The sequence below is a fragment of the Danio aesculapii genome, chromosome 15 (assembly GCF_903798145.1).
Source record: "Danio aesculapii chromosome 15, fDanAes4.1, whole genome shotgun sequence".
NCBI lineage: Eukaryota > Metazoa > Chordata > Actinopteri > Cypriniformes > Danionidae > Danio > Danio aesculapii.
In genome coordinates this window covers 25,119,778-25,138,993 of record NC_079449.1, presented here as the reverse complement: position 1 = coordinate 25,138,993, position 19,216 = coordinate 25,119,778, and the positions used below count along the sequence as shown (strand labels likewise).

Genomic DNA, 19,216 nt, shown 5'->3' with positions numbered 1-19,216 from the left:
GACAACAAACTGTCCTCCCACTAACAATTGTTTTTAATTTCATTTCAATTTCAATTAAAAAAATGACAAAAGTCTTTAATCAGCACTTTTTATTTTGCTGATCTCAGTCACAATTTGTTAATTTAAATGTTTGTTTTTTTTTAATTAAGGCAAAAGATATGTGAACATTGTAGAAGCATTTTAAATCTTTGCCTTGGTTAAGATTGCACCATTTGACACTTAAAGGGATAGTTCACTCCGAAAATGTAAACTTCCTCATCATTTACCCCCTCGCATGGTTTTAAATTGGTAAGAATTAGTTTCTTTTGTTGAACACAAAACCAAATATTAGGAAAAATGCTGGGGAAGAGCAGCTACTGACATCCATTATAGGAACAAATAGTCAATGGCTGTTTTCCCCATCATGCTTCAGTATAACTTCCTTTGTGTTCAGAAAAAAAACTCAATCAGGGTTTGAACAAAGCGATGAGTAAATGACAGAATTTTTATTTTGTGGTGAACTATTCCTTTAAACACAAGAGTTTATATGAACTGTACGTTCTCCCTGAACACATATGCATAGGAAATGGCTTCGAATGGCATCATTTGTTATCGTGCTTATAAGGAGCAACTTTCAAGTAGTAATCCAAAATAATCTGGTGCAGCAAATACTAATATTTCCCTCAAACATTTTGTCACAGTGTTTTCTGAAATTGACCTAATGTTAAAGTAGATAGCATAACAAACTATACACATAAATCAGCACTTTACAAAACACCTAGGAAATGTTAAGGCTTATAATAATATTAACAACAAAAATCCAATTGAGAAACTAAAACCCCATTCCTTTAGAGCTAATGATAATTCATTTTGTACCAGTTCCCGTATCACTGCTTTTCTCTATAAAGCGCAGCATTTGCCTCACAACGCTCTCTACTCTTCGAAAGTGCATCTTTTTCCAGAAACTCAGATGCTGTTTCCTCCCCCATTCCAGGTCTTTTAGAAAGACCAGGAGTTGCTCACGTACACGGTCTCTTTCCCAGGAAAGGGAATTTTTCCCAATGACGCTCAAAATGGGATGCCAGTCCTCAGAGATGTCCGAACCCTCTGTCACAGAAGCCAGAACTTTCACCCGCCGGCCCTCCTTCACCCGAGGACCTCCACGCACATATAAAGACTGCTTGGCCACGTCGGTAAGCTGATTCAGGTACAGACTAAATGAAAAAAGCATAAGGCATACACTGTAATAACATCAAAATTAAAATGGCTATATTTTTATATTTTGCAGTACGCTATCAGTAATCGTAGACATATGAAAATGAAATAGTTTAACACATTTACTCAATGCCGGCCAATAATCTTTAGGGGCTGCCCACAAAGAAGAGACTCTCAAACACTATCTGATGCCTGGAAGAATTTGGCTGTTGTTGTCAACATGTAAAGCAAATTCTGTGTGCATGCACTTCCATAGGATGAGGACGCAATGTATCAGTAGGTGAACCGCCAACTCCCTGCACTCTCTTTCACATTTTCTTGCTCTTGAATGGACAAATACAAATAAAATATGTGAATATAAGCATCTAGGCAAGTAGTAGAAAATGTAGTTAATGTCTCCAGTGAACATAAACAGCTGAGAAAGAAATCAAATGTGTATCGTTGTATTGGATCTGTGCATTTTGTCTTCAAATGACAGCTACATAATTGAGCTTGACTGAATAACTTTTGGCAGCATGGTGGCTCAGTGGTTACCATTGTCACCTTACAGCAAGAAGGTCACCGGTTCAAGTTGGCATTTCCGTGTTGAGTTTGCATGTTCTCCCCATGTTTGCATAGGATTCCTCCTGGTGCTCCAGTTTTCCCCACAGTCCAAAGACATGTGCTAATAGGCCATTTTGGCTCATTCAGTACTCAAATGCCATGCCTGCCTATGCAATACGGTGGAATACTGCTATAAGTCTTATTATACAACCCTTCCATATTAGTCAAACTTTTTAAATTGTATAACTTATTAATATACTAAATTAATTAATACTTATTAAAAGTACTTAATATATAATTTTTATATTTATTATTTTCCCACCCACATAAGGAGCTAAGCCCCCCTAACATGAAAATTCTAAAATCGCCTCTAGCTTGAACAAGGGTTAATCTGTATTTAATTTATATAGTGATTATTGATTTTTGTTACAGAACACCTACAACAGGGTATCTGCAAGTTTTTATTAAGTCCAATTTAAGACTTCTTAGGACCCTTTTAAGACCATTATGAATGAAAAGTTAGACTTATACAGGGTTAAACAATAATGACTATTTCTAATGGCCTAGTTGGGCCTATTTAGTTATTTTTTAGTTTTTGTTTGCCACAAAAAATGTAATTATTTCTTAGTGACATACTTTAATGTGTCAAAACAAGAAAACTGTAGTTGTATACACTTTTTAACATAATATTTCTATTTTTTTAATGACAAGTTTAACATTGTTAAAAGTATATTTATTGTGGAGGCAATTACATAAATAATCAAATATATATATTTGTTGGCTTTTGGTCCAAATTGATGGAGTATAACTGTATATGTCAAAAACAAGTTTTTCAAAGTTGTGTATGTTTGTGTTGTGTATATCAAAACTCATTTTAATTTAAGTTAATTTATTGTTTCAAATATTTGCCATGTGTAAATGTGACATTTAATTTCAAAGCAGAGAATGTGCACCCTTCAATTGTTTGAAGTTATGGGTCTTTAAAAGAAAGAGTTGCTATTGGAGCATAACAGATCACATGTTTAAGTTGAGTGAAGTGTGGGACCATTGCATTATAAGCCAAATGAACATGGTGGCAGAAAGAAGCTAACAATAAAGAGTCAGAGAAAATTCATGAATCTGCATGGTCTAAGAGGGTTCACATGGTAATTCATGTTTAGGTGTTATATTTTGTGTATAATGTTGTGTATTATATCAGTTTACGTGAACGATGTTATGTGTAAAGACTGATGTTACTGGATTCCGAGTTGTCGTAGATGTTCATGTGCATACCAGTGGATATTTAAATATGAGACTGTGAAAAGGACTGAAATGCTTATTATGAATGTTATATGCTTCATTTCTTGGAGTTTTCACGGTGTCTGCTGAAAAGAGAGAGAAAGAGAAAAACAAATAAACAGCAAAGACATCAGTACGAAGCGTGGCTATCATTTTATTTAGACCAGTGCTGCTACAATAACTTGATTCAACCGAATACATTTCTGTTATAAAACCGTAAGTTTCATGCCTATTTATAAATAGTATGTCTATTTATTATGTCCCTTACTTCTGTAAATAGTTTTTGTATGTATTAAAGATAATATAAAGGAATATACTGCTCTGTTAATATCATGATGAACAGTGTAATTGTTTTTAGTTTTCTTTCCATGATTTTATTGAGATAAATTGTTGGCGATTGGATGGATGTCAGCCCAACTGGGTAGCTTTACTTGGACAGAGGAAAATGAAGTTTAAAACCTGTTTAAAATGACACACAATGCAATATTTCAGTAAATTTAAGACACCCTGTACAAAACAAAGCACTGTTTCTAGATTTTTTATTTTAATGGATTGCACTTATTTGTTCAGAACCTTTAATTTTGGTTTAATAACGTTTTAATTTTATATTTGTAAGGCTAGAAGTTGTTGGTAAAATCAAGAATTGTGATATTTAAGTTAACATGAGTCAAAAGCAATGAATAAAACAAATTATGCATTAATTTAATCTCAACTTTGTGGTGGGCCCAGTAAACATTGCTGGCAGCAAGGCAAGACAAAAAAGTCAATCTGGATATAATGTTGCAGTGTATATATTTGAGAAATTAAGAGTTCAGATGCAAAAACCTCTGTAATTTTCTTCTACAATGAGCACTTTATCAGCTTCTTATGTTTATGTTCAGTTATTTTATGTTAAAAGTGATGAAAATAACATATTCTTTGTCATAAAAGTGAAATTCCTGAATCAAGACATAGAATCCTGATAAAATGCTAATATTAGAAGAACATTTCAGATGGCATTTAGAGGTTTTTGCATCTGAACTCTTCAAATGCATTTAAACAGTACTCTGAAATCAGATTTGAACAAAGATACATCTAAAAGGTGTATTATAACACATTGTTGTACTCACTGCACTGTGTGGATGCTGGGGTGTTCGCGACAGGCATCGACCAGCGTGAGAGCTGCACTGTCTCCGATGTTGTTGTAAGCCACGTTCAGTTCCTTTAACTGATCGTGTTGGCCCAGTCTCTCAGCCAGCAGTTGCGCAGATTTGTCACTAAGTCCTGTGTGCATCAGACTCAGCCTCTGTAGAGAGTGATTTCCAGACAGAGCTTCCAGCAAATGACTGATGCCGCTGTCCGACAAGTAGTTATCACACAACCTGTGATCAGAGGGACATAAAGTTCACACAAAACACACAGTGAAGTCTTATCAAAATATAAATACACTGATTTTTAAGCACTGGGATGGAACTGAAAACTCATACATCACTAAATTGTTCTCGATTCATCTATTAAGCATTGCCACAGTTAATTTCAGTTCCTTGTATGCACAGCTGCACATTACATACTGTAGATGATGGATTTTTCCACCATGTGTTATTGGATATTATTACATGGCTATGTGGAATACTTGATTCTGATTGGCAAATCACAACATTCCAAGTCATGCCATTTACCAAATACAACAGATAGTATGTACTTGTTTATTTATGTGGCATGCAGCCATGTAATAAGTGGAATAATATACATCTGGTCAGTTGTTTTCACAATATAAAGCCCTTTACTTTTATACAAGTTGCTTTGCTATTCTGTGAGAACAACTAACTGGATGTTCAATTTCACTAACATGAAACAGACCCTTTTTTTTGTCAGCTATAATGTCACCTACCATGAAAATATCACTGTAATAATGTGAAAGCAGGCTTACTGTAATGACTTAATGGTACAGTTGGGTTCGAGAAGCAGATCTCGCAGCAGAATGCAGGATTCGGGATTCAGGCTGTTAAACTGGAGACTGTAAACACACAGTGAGCAAAAACACACACGCATGCCATTAGTTTGTTGATTTCCCCATGCAGAAAATCAATAACTAATGAATTAATTGTGCTTAGGAGTAAATATTACTGACTGCTTTTTGCAAGCAAAGCAATCATTGAATTAATAGTAAAAAAAGTATGTTAAAGACCAACCCAGTCCTCACTTACTTTCTCTCAATCCACATTTATCACATTAGAAACTTAGGGTCATTCATAAAACATTCATTTAGTGCATAACAGGGCACTTCAGCTAGTGTCTATTTGAAATCAGATTATTATAATAATGATTTAAATGTGTGCGGTGTTAAGTCATGAGAAATATGTTCATTCATTCATTCATTTTCTTTTCAGCTTAGTCCCTTTATTAATCTGCGGCCACCCCAGCATATGTTTTACGCAGCAGATGCCCTTCCAGCTGCAATCCATCACTGGGAAACATCCATACACACTCAATCACTACGCACAGTTTAGCTTACCAAATTCACCTATTCCACGTCTTTGGACTTGTGGGGGAAACCGAAGCACTTGGAGGAAGCCCACGCAAACACGGGGAGAACACGCAAACTCCACACAGAAATGCCAACTGACTAAGCCAGGGCTCGAACCAGTGACTTTCTTGCTGTGAGGCGATTGTGCTAACCACTGCGCCACTATGCTGCCCATGCCAAAATATGTTGAGCATAAATCATTGATACATAGATTTTTATTTCACAGCATGTACATTTGTGATGCAATGAAAGAAGTTTCTTACGCTCACCAATGTTGTAGTAATATTATTAAAAATACAGCGGAATTAATAAAGTTAGGAAAAAAATATTACAATTCAAAATATCTGTTTTCTGTTTTAATATATTTTAAAAATAGAATTAAATCTTGTCATGGCATTTGCATATTTTTATTTCAAAATTATACCCTTTACTCAGTCAATTAATCAATAAATCAATAACTGTTAAATTATATTTGCTGATATAAAATAATGTTTAAACTTGTCATTTGTCTGGTTTCAGACACCTTTTTAGCTGGTCATTTGATTTGATATTTAAAAGAATGATTGACTGAAAAATTTACTCACTATTTACTAACCCTCAAGTGGTTCCAAACCTTTTTAAGTTACTTTTTTCTGTTAAAGAATAAGGAAGATATTTTAAAGAATGTTTGAAATCGGTAACCATTGACTCCCTTAGTAGGGAAAGCAAATACTATGCAGGTCAGAGGTTACTGGTTTCCAGCAATTTCAGAGTAACTTATTTTTGTGAAGACAGAAACTCAAACAGGTTTGTGACCTGAATTGAAGAGTGAGTAAATGATATGACAGAATTTACGGTTTTGACCAAACTGGGCGACCATTCATCCAGCTGAGCTACAAAACTACCTTAGGCTGGTTTATATTCAGCCCTGTTTTCAGCTTGAAGGGTCAACATGCACAAACAGTACACCTAAAACTTGAAAATAATATAATTGTTGTTGTTTTTACTTTAAAACTGTTAGTTGAAGAGCCCTGGTTTACAGTAAGAAATGATGTCAAGCATGTTTTGTTATTCATTTCATTATTATAAAAAAAGCTCATGTCAGGTGTTCAATATGCTTAAAAAGGTTAATCAATCAAGCATGCAGACTACTTCTAGACCAGGGGTCACCAACCCTGTTCCTGGAGAGCCACCTTCTTGCAGATTTCAGTTGCAACTCTGACCAAACACACCTGAACCAACTAATTAGGACCTGAAGCACCACTTGGTAATTACAAACAGGTGTGTTTGGTCAGGGTTGCAACTAAAATCTGCAGGAAGGTAGCTCTACAGCAGGGGCGCTCAACTCTGTTCCTGGAGATCTACCTTCCTAGTTCAGCTCCAACCCTGATCAAACACACCTGAACCAATTAATTGGGACCTGAACAGCTCTTGATTATTACAGGTAGGTGTGGTTGGTCAGGGTAGCAACTGAGATCTGTAAGAAGGTAGATCTCCAGGAACAGGGTTGGTCACCTCTGCTCTACGGGAAAACGGTTGGTGATCCTTGTTCTAGAGCAGTGTTTCTCAACTAGTTCCTGGGGGGCCACCAGCACTGCATGTTTTGGATGTCTCCTTTGTCTGTCACACACTATACAGATCTTTCAGTCTCTGCTAATGAGCTAATGATCTGAATCAGGTGTATTTGGTTATGAAGACATGGAAAATGTGCGGAGCTGGTGGTCCTCCAGGAACGTGGTTGAAAAACACTGTTCTAAATCCATATTAGTAAGTGGATGTCTCACTTGAGGTTTTTGGTGTGTCGGAAGGCTGGCCAGAGCATCTGCAGCAGCTCTGGCGTGACGTGGCAGGAAGACAGGTTCAGCTCATTCAGGTGGAAGCTGGAGCTTGTGCAGCCCAGGACTGTGCTCAGCACGAAGCACTTATGTGGCGTCATGCGGACAGTCGACAGGTTGAGGGACTTGATGGACTGCAGGACTTCAGCCGTGAGTCGAGGGTTCTGGAACTCATAGAGCAGGACTAGCAGATCCATGAGCTCCTCAGGAGGCTGCTGCTTCTGGCTCTGCTTGATCAGGTTTTTCCTCAGCGCACGAGTGATCTGAGAAACCGTGTGGCTCTTGATGTTGCACCCGAGTTGATCTAATAGCCTTCGGTTGCCATAATGAAGAAGTCCACCCATGAAGATTGGGTAGAGTTCAAACGCCCTGGTGTAGATCTCCTCCTGTGGCTGGGGACCATGAACTCCCAGCAGACTTTGTTCCACTTGGTCTAAGACGTCTTCGTTGAAGCTGTCCTCGGAACGAAACATTTCTGCCGCCATGGTGTTGGCGATGCGCCCCTTGCTGTAGCTACTGACCTTCTCGAAGAGTTTGGGGAACAACTTAAGCAAGTTGAAAATGGCAAAGATTCTGAAAGGTATGATTTTGGAGAGGACGCTCAGTAAGCTTGTGATGTCCTCGCTGGCTGGTCCCAAAGCCTCTGAAACCTCCTTAGTCAACTTCTCAAGGACAGTTTTGTTCTCGCCGAGAACAACATAAAGAGCGGCTAGGTATTCCTGCATGGTGGGGACAGTAAACACATAGCGTCTAACTTTTGTTTCGGGATCTGAACCATAATCATCACGAGGAACGAGGAAGAAATCGAGTACATCAGTACGAAACACCGCCAGCTCACGGAGCTCTTCGTCTGTTTTGGTTTTGCCACCAACCCACTGCTCCAGTTCTTCAGCGGTGAACGAAGTCCGCTTGTTGGTGATCCCGTCAAAAGCTAGTTTGCCAACAGTACGGACTACATACAGCATTAATGAGTTCTGCTGCTCCTGTGAAGAGACGCCTCCATTCAGAGTTATCACTTCTCCTCCAAAGTTGAGCCTCATGAAGCTGGTGTAGATGCCAGTGAGGGTCCGAATTGGTGATTTTGTATCAGTGAAATGCAGTAAATGAAGCGTGGCGCATGTGAGCCAGCAGTACGATGGTAAGAAGCAGGCGGTTGCTAGCTGACTTTCCCGCTGTAGATTTAGGTAAAGCATCTCTATTAGCATCTCAGCAGCTCTGTCTGGCTTGCCTTCACTGTGCTGCAGGAGTCTGCTGGTGAAGTAGGCTCGCTGGCGATCAAGGTCGTTGAAGCCACAGATTTGCACGTAACGGTTTATGTATTTTTTAGGAACTCTGTCCACGGCTGATAGTCTGGTTGTAACTAAAATGCTAGCCTGTAGGAAAAGAAAAGTTTGCTTTATCAGCTATTAATCACAATGCACAATTATCTTAATTATGGCCGCACGATACTGGAAAAATCTGATTTCACAATATTTATCGCATAAAAATAAAATATCGCAATATGAAAATAGTTTCAGAAGACGGTTTGAATGTCTCTATTTGACAGTTTTCTGGGGTGCCTAACAGTATTGGGTACAGAAATGTATTATTTAATCACAATGCAAAACAAATGCTTTTCTTTCTTTGTTTTGTCTCGTTTCTAGTGCAAATATCAAAAATAAATAAGAGTTTTTTTGCTTGTTTTAAAGAAATTATCTGCCAGTGGGGTAAGTGAAATAATCAACATAGGGTCATTTTAAAAACGTAGCCCTATATACGTTTCTGGAGATCTCAAATTTTGTAGCCAGAGCTACGTATGGCTGCATTTCTTCTTTAAAATGAACACTATGGGGTAGTATAACGCTGTTCTTTTTCTCGCTATACAGCTGATGGCTTAACTGCATGTGTACAGCTTTTCCGCCGTTACCAGTTTGTCGGGTAGCTCGACACATACGTCGGCGGACTTGATATGCAGAGTGGAGTTGACCGTGATAATGGGGTTCGAGTCTGTAAAAGAACGGTTCAAAAGTGCAGGTAAGACAAAAACAAAAGCCAAAAAATAAAATAAACAAGGTAATAACAGGGTGTGAATGTGGTAAAATCTGAAAATGTGTTAAAAATCAGGTGAGGGCTTGTCTTTTTCTAGATTGCTTTTCAAAACACTGCGGTTGAGTTTAGGGAAGGGGGTGAGCACTGGTCAATCAGTGCTTTTCAAAACACTGTTGGTTGGGTTTAGGGAGGGGTAGGGCATCGGTCGGTTGGTCAGTAAGTCAGTGAATTAGTCAACAGCGGCCTGTGGTGGATTTACGTGAGAAGAGCAAGTGCGAATGGCACTCGCAAGAGATATTTGAGATCTCAAAAAGCGTACACAGCAGCCTCAGGCGGATTCGCAAAAACAAAAACTGCAAAAACAAAAAGTGGCCCTTGGGATGCATTCTACTCTCTCCAGAAATGTATATAGGGCTATGTAATCAGAATGAGCCTGGGCTGGAAATAATCTTGTTTTCACTTTAAAATTTAGATATTTGGACTAGAAACAAGACAAAAAGTTTAAGTAAGAAATGTTTTTTGCAGAATCCATATAAATCCATATAAATACAGTGATTAAATAAAATTCTGTAGTTCCTGGTTAACTATAATTCAGACTGGACATTGCAAATATTTGCAATGTGACTATTGCAGATGTGCACATTATCGATGCTGAAACTATATATTGTGAAGCCCAAATCTTAATATATCAGGTATAATATTATCTGTAAATGAGTTCTTATAAGTTTATTAAGAGGTCCTGTTGGTTTAAAAATGCTTTAAAAATTATTTAATAAGAAGACGTATTGTTATAAAGATCACTCAAAAACTTAAACTACCTTTTAACTCTAATGTGTAATGTGGTGTATTAATGTGGTAAATATTATATTAAAATTCTGTGTACTTGCCATAATTACCATTTAAGGCAAATTTAGTTTTTGTTTGTTTTTTTACAAATAAATGCCACTCATTAGTTTAAACTTTTCAAATGATCTAAAATTGCAAGACATTTATTACCACAAATGATCTTCATTATGATTAGTAAATTAGAAAAATGAATTGAAATTTAAATATATAAAAAAGGTTACACTTTATTTTAAGGTGATGTAGTTACAGTGTAACTACTGAGTAGTTTAAATTAATTACATGTGTGTACTACATGGTCGGGGTTAGAATGTGGGTTAGGTTTAGGGTTAGTTACATGTAATTATGCATAATTTATTGTAATTACTATAGTAAGGCATGGAACATGTGTGACTACATCACCCTAAATTAAAGTGTTACCTAAAAAAATATTCATCATATAGCAGGTGAACTCAAGTCACTGTATTTAGAAATGCATTTTATAGTTTTAAATACATTAATAGATCCAGACAAAATAGGTGTCATAAATCCATGGCACTATAATTATATATTAATGTAATCCTAATAATTATAATTAATTAAAAAATAATTACAATTTGTTTAATGTAAATGTAAAAATGTAAATAAATATACACAAAAATGACATTTGCTGTTTGTTACTCATTTAAAATGAGCTGAAACACACAATTTTTGAGTTTTTTTGCAACAACTTAATTGTTTTATGTTCAGTCAACTTAACTTAACTAAATCCCTTCATGTTTTCCCAAGACAAATCGATTGTGTGGAACCCAGCATTTTTGTAAAGTGTATGCCATATGTCATAAAACCAAAATACTTAGATTTACATCACAAAACCACCACCAATTTCATCTTAAACATTATTCCACATGCCAGTTCATTAAGTAAAAAGCTTGAAACTTTATAAAAGCTGAGCCTCATACCTCAGGTAGCATGTATTTCCTAAGCAGATTGACAACAACAGCTCCTGACAGGAGAGCCTCATTAGGATCGCTGCATAACTCAGTGGAGCTGATGCGAAAATCCAGCTTCATTTTCTCCATTCCATGAAAGATAAAAAGGACATCCCTAGCCATGTCATTCTCTCCACTAAGATATGGCGTCTTGCGGAGGTGCATATATTTCCTGCCCACAAGGTCTCGAAGAGATATTGCTTTGGATAATTGGGAGATATCCTCACAGGAGAAAGGCAACACAAGTTTGAACTGGGAGAAAAGAGATCCATCACACCAATCCTGCACCAGCTTACGGATAACGGTGGATTTCCCTGTACCGACAGCTCCGTACATCAAAATGTTTAGTCCACGAGCCTTCCCATGATTGCTATCATGAAAAAGATCCCCAACTGTCAGCGAGGGTTGTGCACATACGCTTGTCTTTTCTTTGAAAGGACTAAGGCCGCGATCCTCATCGGGATGACGTTCTAGGATAAGGGGCTCTACATGCATAGTTTCAGGAGAAACGTAGCCAGAGAACTGCTTTTCTTCTTGAGGAATGTGGCTGAACCATAATGCCAACTTCTGCTTGTGGATCTCAATGGGATCTGAGGGTGAATTATGATACAATCGTGAAAAACATAGTTATTTTAGGAGCTGAATGATCATCAATTAAAGTAGTGGTTCTCTACTTTATTTTGGATGCTTCCACTTTAAAGGTTAATTCACCCAAAACTGAAAATTCTGTTATTAATTTGTTATATTTAATACCCTGACACCATTTTTGGAACTCAAATTAAGATATTTTAGATGAAATCCAGGAGCTCCCTCATTCTCCATGGACAGCAATGGTCTTGAGATGTTCAGAAAAAGAACCAAAAAACTGTCAAAACATTTCATGTGACTTCAGTGATTCAACTGTAATGAAACAAAGATCCAAAAACACTTTTTATGTGTCAAAAAACTACAAATACAACTCTGTTTGCCAATATCTTCTCTTCTTTGTCAGGTCCTTAGGATTTGCTTTTACTACAGGCAGTACAATGTACTGTCTTCAGAGATAGCAGCTAAACACACAACCTTTGTTTTGCTAATAGTAAACATGCACTCTGATCTGATACGGAGACACCGAATTTAAATTAATTTTATTAGGATTAACTCCTTGAGATGTACCATCTTATTTTCATGGAGGTCTGACAATCTATCACATTGGCAAACAAAATTATTTTTTTATATGGCATACAAAAAAGTTCTTGGAGCTTCATATGGTTATTTTTTAACCACTGACCTGGAAATGACAATATTTTGGTTCCTTTTGACAATGTTTTTGGTTCCGTCTCTGGCTTTGAACATTTCAGGAGCATTGCTGTCTATTAAATGCATGAACGAACCTCAACGCACAAATAAATCCCGCTATTCACGCGTAAATAGACGGGTGAACATTTTGAGTTTACTTGCTTCGTTCGCGCGTCAAATCCGCTTCACAATAGACGCAGATTCGTGTCATGGGCAAGGCTTCTGTTTGCCCGGTGACTCTAGCTTCATTGCTAAATGGCTAACATGGATTTTATTGAGAGAATAGCTGTGTTTATGTTTTTTATGAAGGCTGAAAAACAGCGTTGATTCGTTTGGAGACGTGTCTGAGTCCACTAGATCCATTCAGAGATGCACCCAGCTCTGTGAGTTCATAAACTCCTCCAGAAACTATACCTGGATGATGGAGCTTTCACCTGTGCTTCAGACTGAGCCGAACCCAGTTTGATAAACTGTTGTCCGGTGTCAGCAGGAGAATTTTCCCCCCGGGACACCAACAACAGGCACTACGTCATAACTCACGTTTGACGCTTCCTCCGCGTCTGGTGTGAACGCATCATCACACTTCAAGTAGGCATGGTTGAGCTTCTGTGACCAAATCAGAATGCTGTAAATACCAATCAGTGTTTAACCCTTTGATGTGTGCGATCACACCGGTGTGATTAGTGGGTAACATAATCAGCAGCTAAATTCAAACTCTGCTTTCCTTTGATGATAAAAGATCCTGAAAGATGCATTCAGCATGTTTCTCCCAGCTAATCTGCCACTTACTTCCATACTTTTTGGAAGAAGTTGATAAATATGCATATTGTAAATTCAGCAGCTTTAAGTTCTCCACTGCAATGCATGTCATAGCGGTGCCCATTATCTGTCATCGATCAGCTAACGTAATCATCATTGTTTTTAAACAATTAAATACATGTTCTTACAAATATCTGAGAATCGGAATGTCAGATATTTCACAACATATTAAAAACTATACATTCATAAGTCATATAGGCTGCAGTATGTAACACGATAAACCTCACAGATCGTCATGGAAGTGTAAAAGTGATGAGTTCTAAATAACAGTCACAGATAATAAACCTAATGCAGGGTTTCAGACAGAGAATTTAAAACTTATGTATGAAAGGATTAAAATTAATTCTGTGAGGATGAGTTAACAACATGAGCATGAGTAAATTATGACAGAATATTCATTTAGGAGTGAACTAACCTATTAAGAAGCCACTAAATCATTTAAATGTTGTAATATGGCATCCAAATGTCACTGATTCATGTATAAACTCACCTGTGACGGGCTGAGAGGTACAAAAGAGCCTGTGGTTGAATCCAGAGGCGGAATAACATATAGGCGTCAGTTGTTCTTTCCATGTGTTTCTATAAGAGCTTGCTGTTTTGCTGATGAAAGAGCACAGAGATAACTTCAAAACATATTATTTGAAAATAAAAACTTTAGAAAATGTTGTATATACTTACAAAGGGAATGACAAGGGACATCGCTTTATATTGCTGCAGATGCCAGCTGATTGGAGGCTTAAGTTAATGGCTGAAATGAACAATTGTTATTACTTTAATTACAAAAACATATTTTGTTTGTTTGTTTAAAAAAATTATAAAAATAAATTATACATACACTGTTGAAGTTATAATTATTAGCCCCTCTTTGATTTTTTTTCTCTTTTAAATATTTCCCAAATTATGCTTAAGAGTGCAAGCAAATTTTCACAGTCTGTCTGATAGTATTTTTTCTTTTGGAGAAAGTCTTATTTGTTTTATTTCGGCTAGAATAAAAACAGTTTCGATTTTTTTAAAAGCCATTTTAATGCCAAAATATTAGCCCCTTTAAGCTATATACTTTTGATTTAAGATTTGTCTTTTTTTTTTTTTTCAAATTAATACCACTGGTCAAATGATTTAGGTCAGTTCAACAAAAATACTTTCAATTTATAAAATAATTAACAGTAAATAATTTATATTATTACAAATGTTCTATTTCAAATAAATTCTCTCTTTTTAAAAAAAATTGTATTCATCTAATTCATCTGAATCCTAAAAATAATCTCTTCCTTTGTTTCTTTTCACACAAAAAAAAACAATATGGCAGCACAACAGTGTTAAAAATTCATAACTATAACAATTAAGAACAGTGGTTCTTGAACAGCAAATAAGCACATTAACATAGTTTCTGAACAATCATGCGATACTGTGCTAAATATTCAGCTTTGACATCACAGAATAGATTACATTTTAAAATACGTTCAATTTGTAAATTTAATATATTTCACAATATACTTTTACAGTATTTTGATCAAGTAAATGAAACATTGGTAAACATAAAATACCTTTTTCCTTTAAAAAAAAAACACATCCCAACATTTGAATGATACTGTACATAAAAATTGCACATAAAGTGTTGAAAATAAATAAACAAGTAAATAACATTTGATTCATGAATATTAGCATAGTTTTTCATATCTAACACCTACTTTTCTGAAGAGCTGTGGTGTGAAGTTTGCAGCATGTATCTCTTGATGACCTTTGGCACCTCCATTTCAATACTTCTGATCCTGATGGCCTCCCAAATCGCCACATTTTGACTTTAAATTAACCCCTGAAATACAAAGTGTCATAGTGATTTAAAAGTTTAAGCAGACATGTTAATTATGTACAACAGGGAAACGAATGCTACAATCAACACAGTAACCCAAGAGAAAAACCAAGCCAAACTTTGTAAGGTCCCTCCTTTGGCTTTGTGTTTCAATGACACACGATGCTTACTCAGTTATGTGATACACATAATTCTTTTAACAACACACCCAAAGTGTTTATTTTGGTAATGTCCATTATCTAACAAAACTGCATTATCCATCACTATGTGTGATTAATATGCATTATAATAAATGACTCAATTCAATTTGTGACAGGAATCATATAGATAAATGTATTCTTTGCATATGCAAGACTATCTAGAATGATGAATGATCAAGAATGTCAAGTGATTGGTCCTAGTCTGTTTTTTCTAATACACAAAAGATTTATTTTTTACCTCTGACAGCTGTGATAATGACTATAAGCAACACATTGAAGGTGTGACTTGACTTATTAAAGGATAGTCATAGGACAAATTGGTCATAATTGGTCACTTCAAACCTGTAGCATTACATTGCTGAACAAACACAAATTGATTTGTTAGATTATTTACATTTTATTCAAGCAGTTTATATTCCAATTCCACTTTTGAATTCCACAGAAGAAAAACATCACACAGGTTTGGAAAGACATGGGGGTGACAGAATGTTTTATTTTTAAAACATGATCTCTTTTAGGATTTCTTTCCATTTAATTAATCAAATATCCTGTTTAGACCAGTGCTAAAGGGGGTGGGGGGGGGGGGGGGGGGGGGGGGGGGGGTAGGGGGTAGGCTCATTTTAACCTCCTTTCCTTTAGAGTAAACGGTATAGTTTTACCATTTTTTTATCCATTCAGCCAACCTCCAGATCTGGTGGGAGAACTTTAACTTAGCTTAGCATAAGTAATTGAATCTGATTAGACCATTAGCATCTCACTCAATTTTTACAAAAACAGTTTTTAATAATATTCCTAATTAAAGCTTGACTCTTCTGTAGTTACATTGTGTACTTTTTCCAACAGAAAATTACAAGTTGCTATACTATACTCTATAAACTATACTCTAATTCTGGTATAATAATCAAAAAAACTTTGCTGCTGTGCAATGGTATTACACAACACCTGAAAGCAGTCCCCAGCTAGATAACAATGCTCAACAGTGGTAAAACTCTACTGGTAAATGAGCCTATTTTCAAAACGAAGTGGAGTGTTCCTTACAAATGATTAACCCTGGGTCATACTGAACTCCTCTTAAATGTAAACCACGGCTATCCTAATTGAATAAACAAACCACAAGACCTCTTTAGAAACGCTCTAGCGATGAGTATCATTCATTCAATTATTTTCCTTCAGCTTAGTCTCTATATTTCAGAAGTCGCCACAGCGAATAAACCGCCAACTATTCAAGCATATCTTTTACACAGTGGATGCCCTTCCAGCAGCAACACAGCACTGGAATGGGTTAAAGTCTGCATAAACAGTAAGTTTAATCGAGGGGAGTTTTATTTTGTTGCTCCTTCTCACCATATCTCACTCAAACTCATGGTTGAAGAGGAGTGGTTGAGGACATTCTTCAGCCAAAACTGTCAAACTAGCACCTGAAAAAGAACTTTTTACTCACTTCAGCTATAAATGGTTAAAATTACGGCCCCAATTATGGAAATCAATGGTTACAGGTTTCAAACATTTTTCAAAATAACTTCTTTTGTGTTCAACAGATTTAACAACTTTTAAAGAAAATTTTTAACTCCGGTTTGGAACAAGTGAATGGTGAATTATCTTTTTTAGATTTCGCAAGGACTTGAAGGTAAAAAAGGTAGTTAGGGTTTCATTCCCTGCTGAAAATTTCAGCTTAAAAGAGGGGTTTTGGCCATTTCTAGGCTGGTTTCCAGCCATTTCCATGGTCAGGTTGGAAAATGACCAGCTAAATCCAGCTAAAACCAACTTGACCAGCCTGGTTTAAGCTGGACATCGCTGGTTTTGGCTGGGCTCCCAGCCTGTCTAGGCTGGTCAAGCTGGTTTTAGCTGGTGATTTTCCAGCCTGACCAGCTAACACCAGGCTGGAAATGGCCAAAACCCCTCTAAAACCAGGCTGGTTAACCAGCTAAAACCAGCCAACCAGTCTAGGCTGGTTTAAGCTGTTTTTTTTTTTTTCAGTAGGGTTGCCAGCTGTACAAATACAGTAACCAGTGTAAAAAGCCCTGGTTTCTCCACTGCTTTAATATTCCAGTGTAAGCTGATGTGAATATTTATTTACTAATATATTTTATTGTAACATTGTTGGAAACATCAATTGAGAAACAATTGAGTAGCATGGCAACCACTGTCTAATAATAGCACTTGGTTCAGAACTCGCTACAAGCTTATAGTTTCTATCCGAGTTATAGCTGTTCCTGGCTGTTTCCTTATAGCTAACATGACCACATGGATCTCCAAGTGGACTGAACATGTCAAGTCAGACCTTTTTTTACAGTCATTGAGTCAAACACTTAGTCTGACTGCAAATGTAAACAGAGGTCAGGATACGTGTCTGTCATGCATATTTAAGTGTAAACGAGACACTCATGGGAATTCCCTAAATCGAAATAGGAATTCGAGGTTCTGATTTTGATTTCAAATGCGTCATGACGTTCGGTATTTCTGTAGTTATAAACCAACGTTAGGGGACGTGATAAATCCATAGAGCAATAGAGAACAATGACTACCACTATTCACATTGAAATTAGACTTATGGGTCGATATGCTGATAAGTCTTTACCTAATATAGAGGCTGGAAATGCGGTACTTTCTTCAATGATTTTCCTCCAAATCTGCTAGCGCTCTGTCACTCAGTTCACAGCCGAGCAAAGCGTCCATTCTCCGGTAGGATGAGAGCGCACCACCGCGTCTTCCTGCTAGTCAGTTGTAGAACCGCCCACATATACAAAACACAAACAACTGGTTTAACTTTCAACTCTGCTCGTTATTGCGTCCTTGTGGCGAAGGTCAAATTAATTGATAATGACTTAATAAACGCCATAAAACAGGCATAGTAAAGATAAATACACGGAGTTAGCATAATGTATTATACCATTTTAAATCCTTAACAAGCTTCAAGCTACAAGCTTTCTTCAAGTTGTTGGGCTTTTTGTTGAATTTTCAGTTACTATTGTGTATTCGACAGCAAAATTATATTACATTTTCAACCTTGCCTCAATTTCCTTCAAATTTATTTTATAATTTCTGAAAAAAATATGTTTTATTTGGACAAACCAGATCATACTCACAATTTTCAGTATCAAATCCAACAAGTTCTACATATGGACCTATATAGGGGTTCCTGGAGCAAGATGAAAGCTTCCATTAGTGTCAACTCTTTGTTGCTCCAAGGTATTCGTAGTAAAGTGATTCTCAGAAAGGTTCTTCAAAAGAAACAGGTGTGGCAGTGGTTTCTTTTTGCATATGCTGTTTCAGTTTAATGAGATAGAGATGGCCAGCGTTCAGGGAAAAACAGCCAATATGATAACTCACTTGGATTTATGTGCATATATAAAACCTATATGCAGGATACATGCACATATATGATAATATATGTTGCATATATGCATATATATGCCACATATAGGCAAAACTGAGGTGCATCTATGTGCAAATACATGCTATAGGTCTCATGTATTGCTTTATATCCACAAATAAACCCTATATGTACATACAAGATATATCTCCTATGTAGCTCATATCTCACTTTGGCAACTGTCATACATGATGCCTAGCTCATATTTTCTATTATCAAGGCAATATCTAAGAACTAAAAAAACGTATGTACTGTATGTGAACAATTGAAATTGGTATCAGATGTAATTGTTATGGAATTTAACTATGGCAAATAAGTGAGAAGAGATGGAAAGCTATTATGTCTACACGTTTTCCTGAAACAAGATAGTGGAAAAGAAGGAAACGCATAACAAAATGGTTTATTGTTTTTTTTTTTTTTCGTTAGTTTTTTTTTTTTTCTGTTCAGTTTTTTTTTTTGTCTTATTTGTGTTCTTGTATTATTTGATTGTTCTTAAGTAAATAAAAATATAATTTTTTTTATTTATGTTTTCTAGCAGCTATGGATTTTAATAATTTTA

The 19,216-nt window shown here is 36.4% G+C and overlaps 1 protein-coding gene across 2 annotated transcripts; it reads right to left on the bottom strand.

The window, feature by feature from the left end:
* Positions 1–74: 74 nt before the first annotated feature.
* nlrx1 (NLR family member X1) lies at positions 75–18,006 on the bottom strand. 2 transcript variants are annotated; one of them, XM_056474230.1, is made up of 9 exons: positions 17,863–18,006; positions 14,963–15,087; positions 13,953–14,022; positions 13,765–13,874; positions 11,148–11,767; positions 7,285–8,708; positions 4,925–5,011; positions 4,125–4,376; positions 75–1,193 (listed from the first exon to the last, which is right to left on the bottom strand). In XM_056474230.1, the coding sequence occupies exons 2-9, from the start codon at positions 15,066–15,068 to the stop codon at positions 845–847; spliced, it is 3,018 nt and encodes a 1,005-aa protein (XP_056330205.1). In that variant the 5' UTR covers positions 15,069–15,087; positions 17,863–18,006; the 3' UTR covers positions 75–844. The 2 variants fall into 2 exon arrangements, with proteins under 2 accessions (XP_056330205.1, XP_056330206.1); XM_056474231.1 differs by lacking the exon at positions 4,925–5,011.
* Between the last annotated feature and the right edge of the window lie 1,210 nt (positions 18,007–19,216).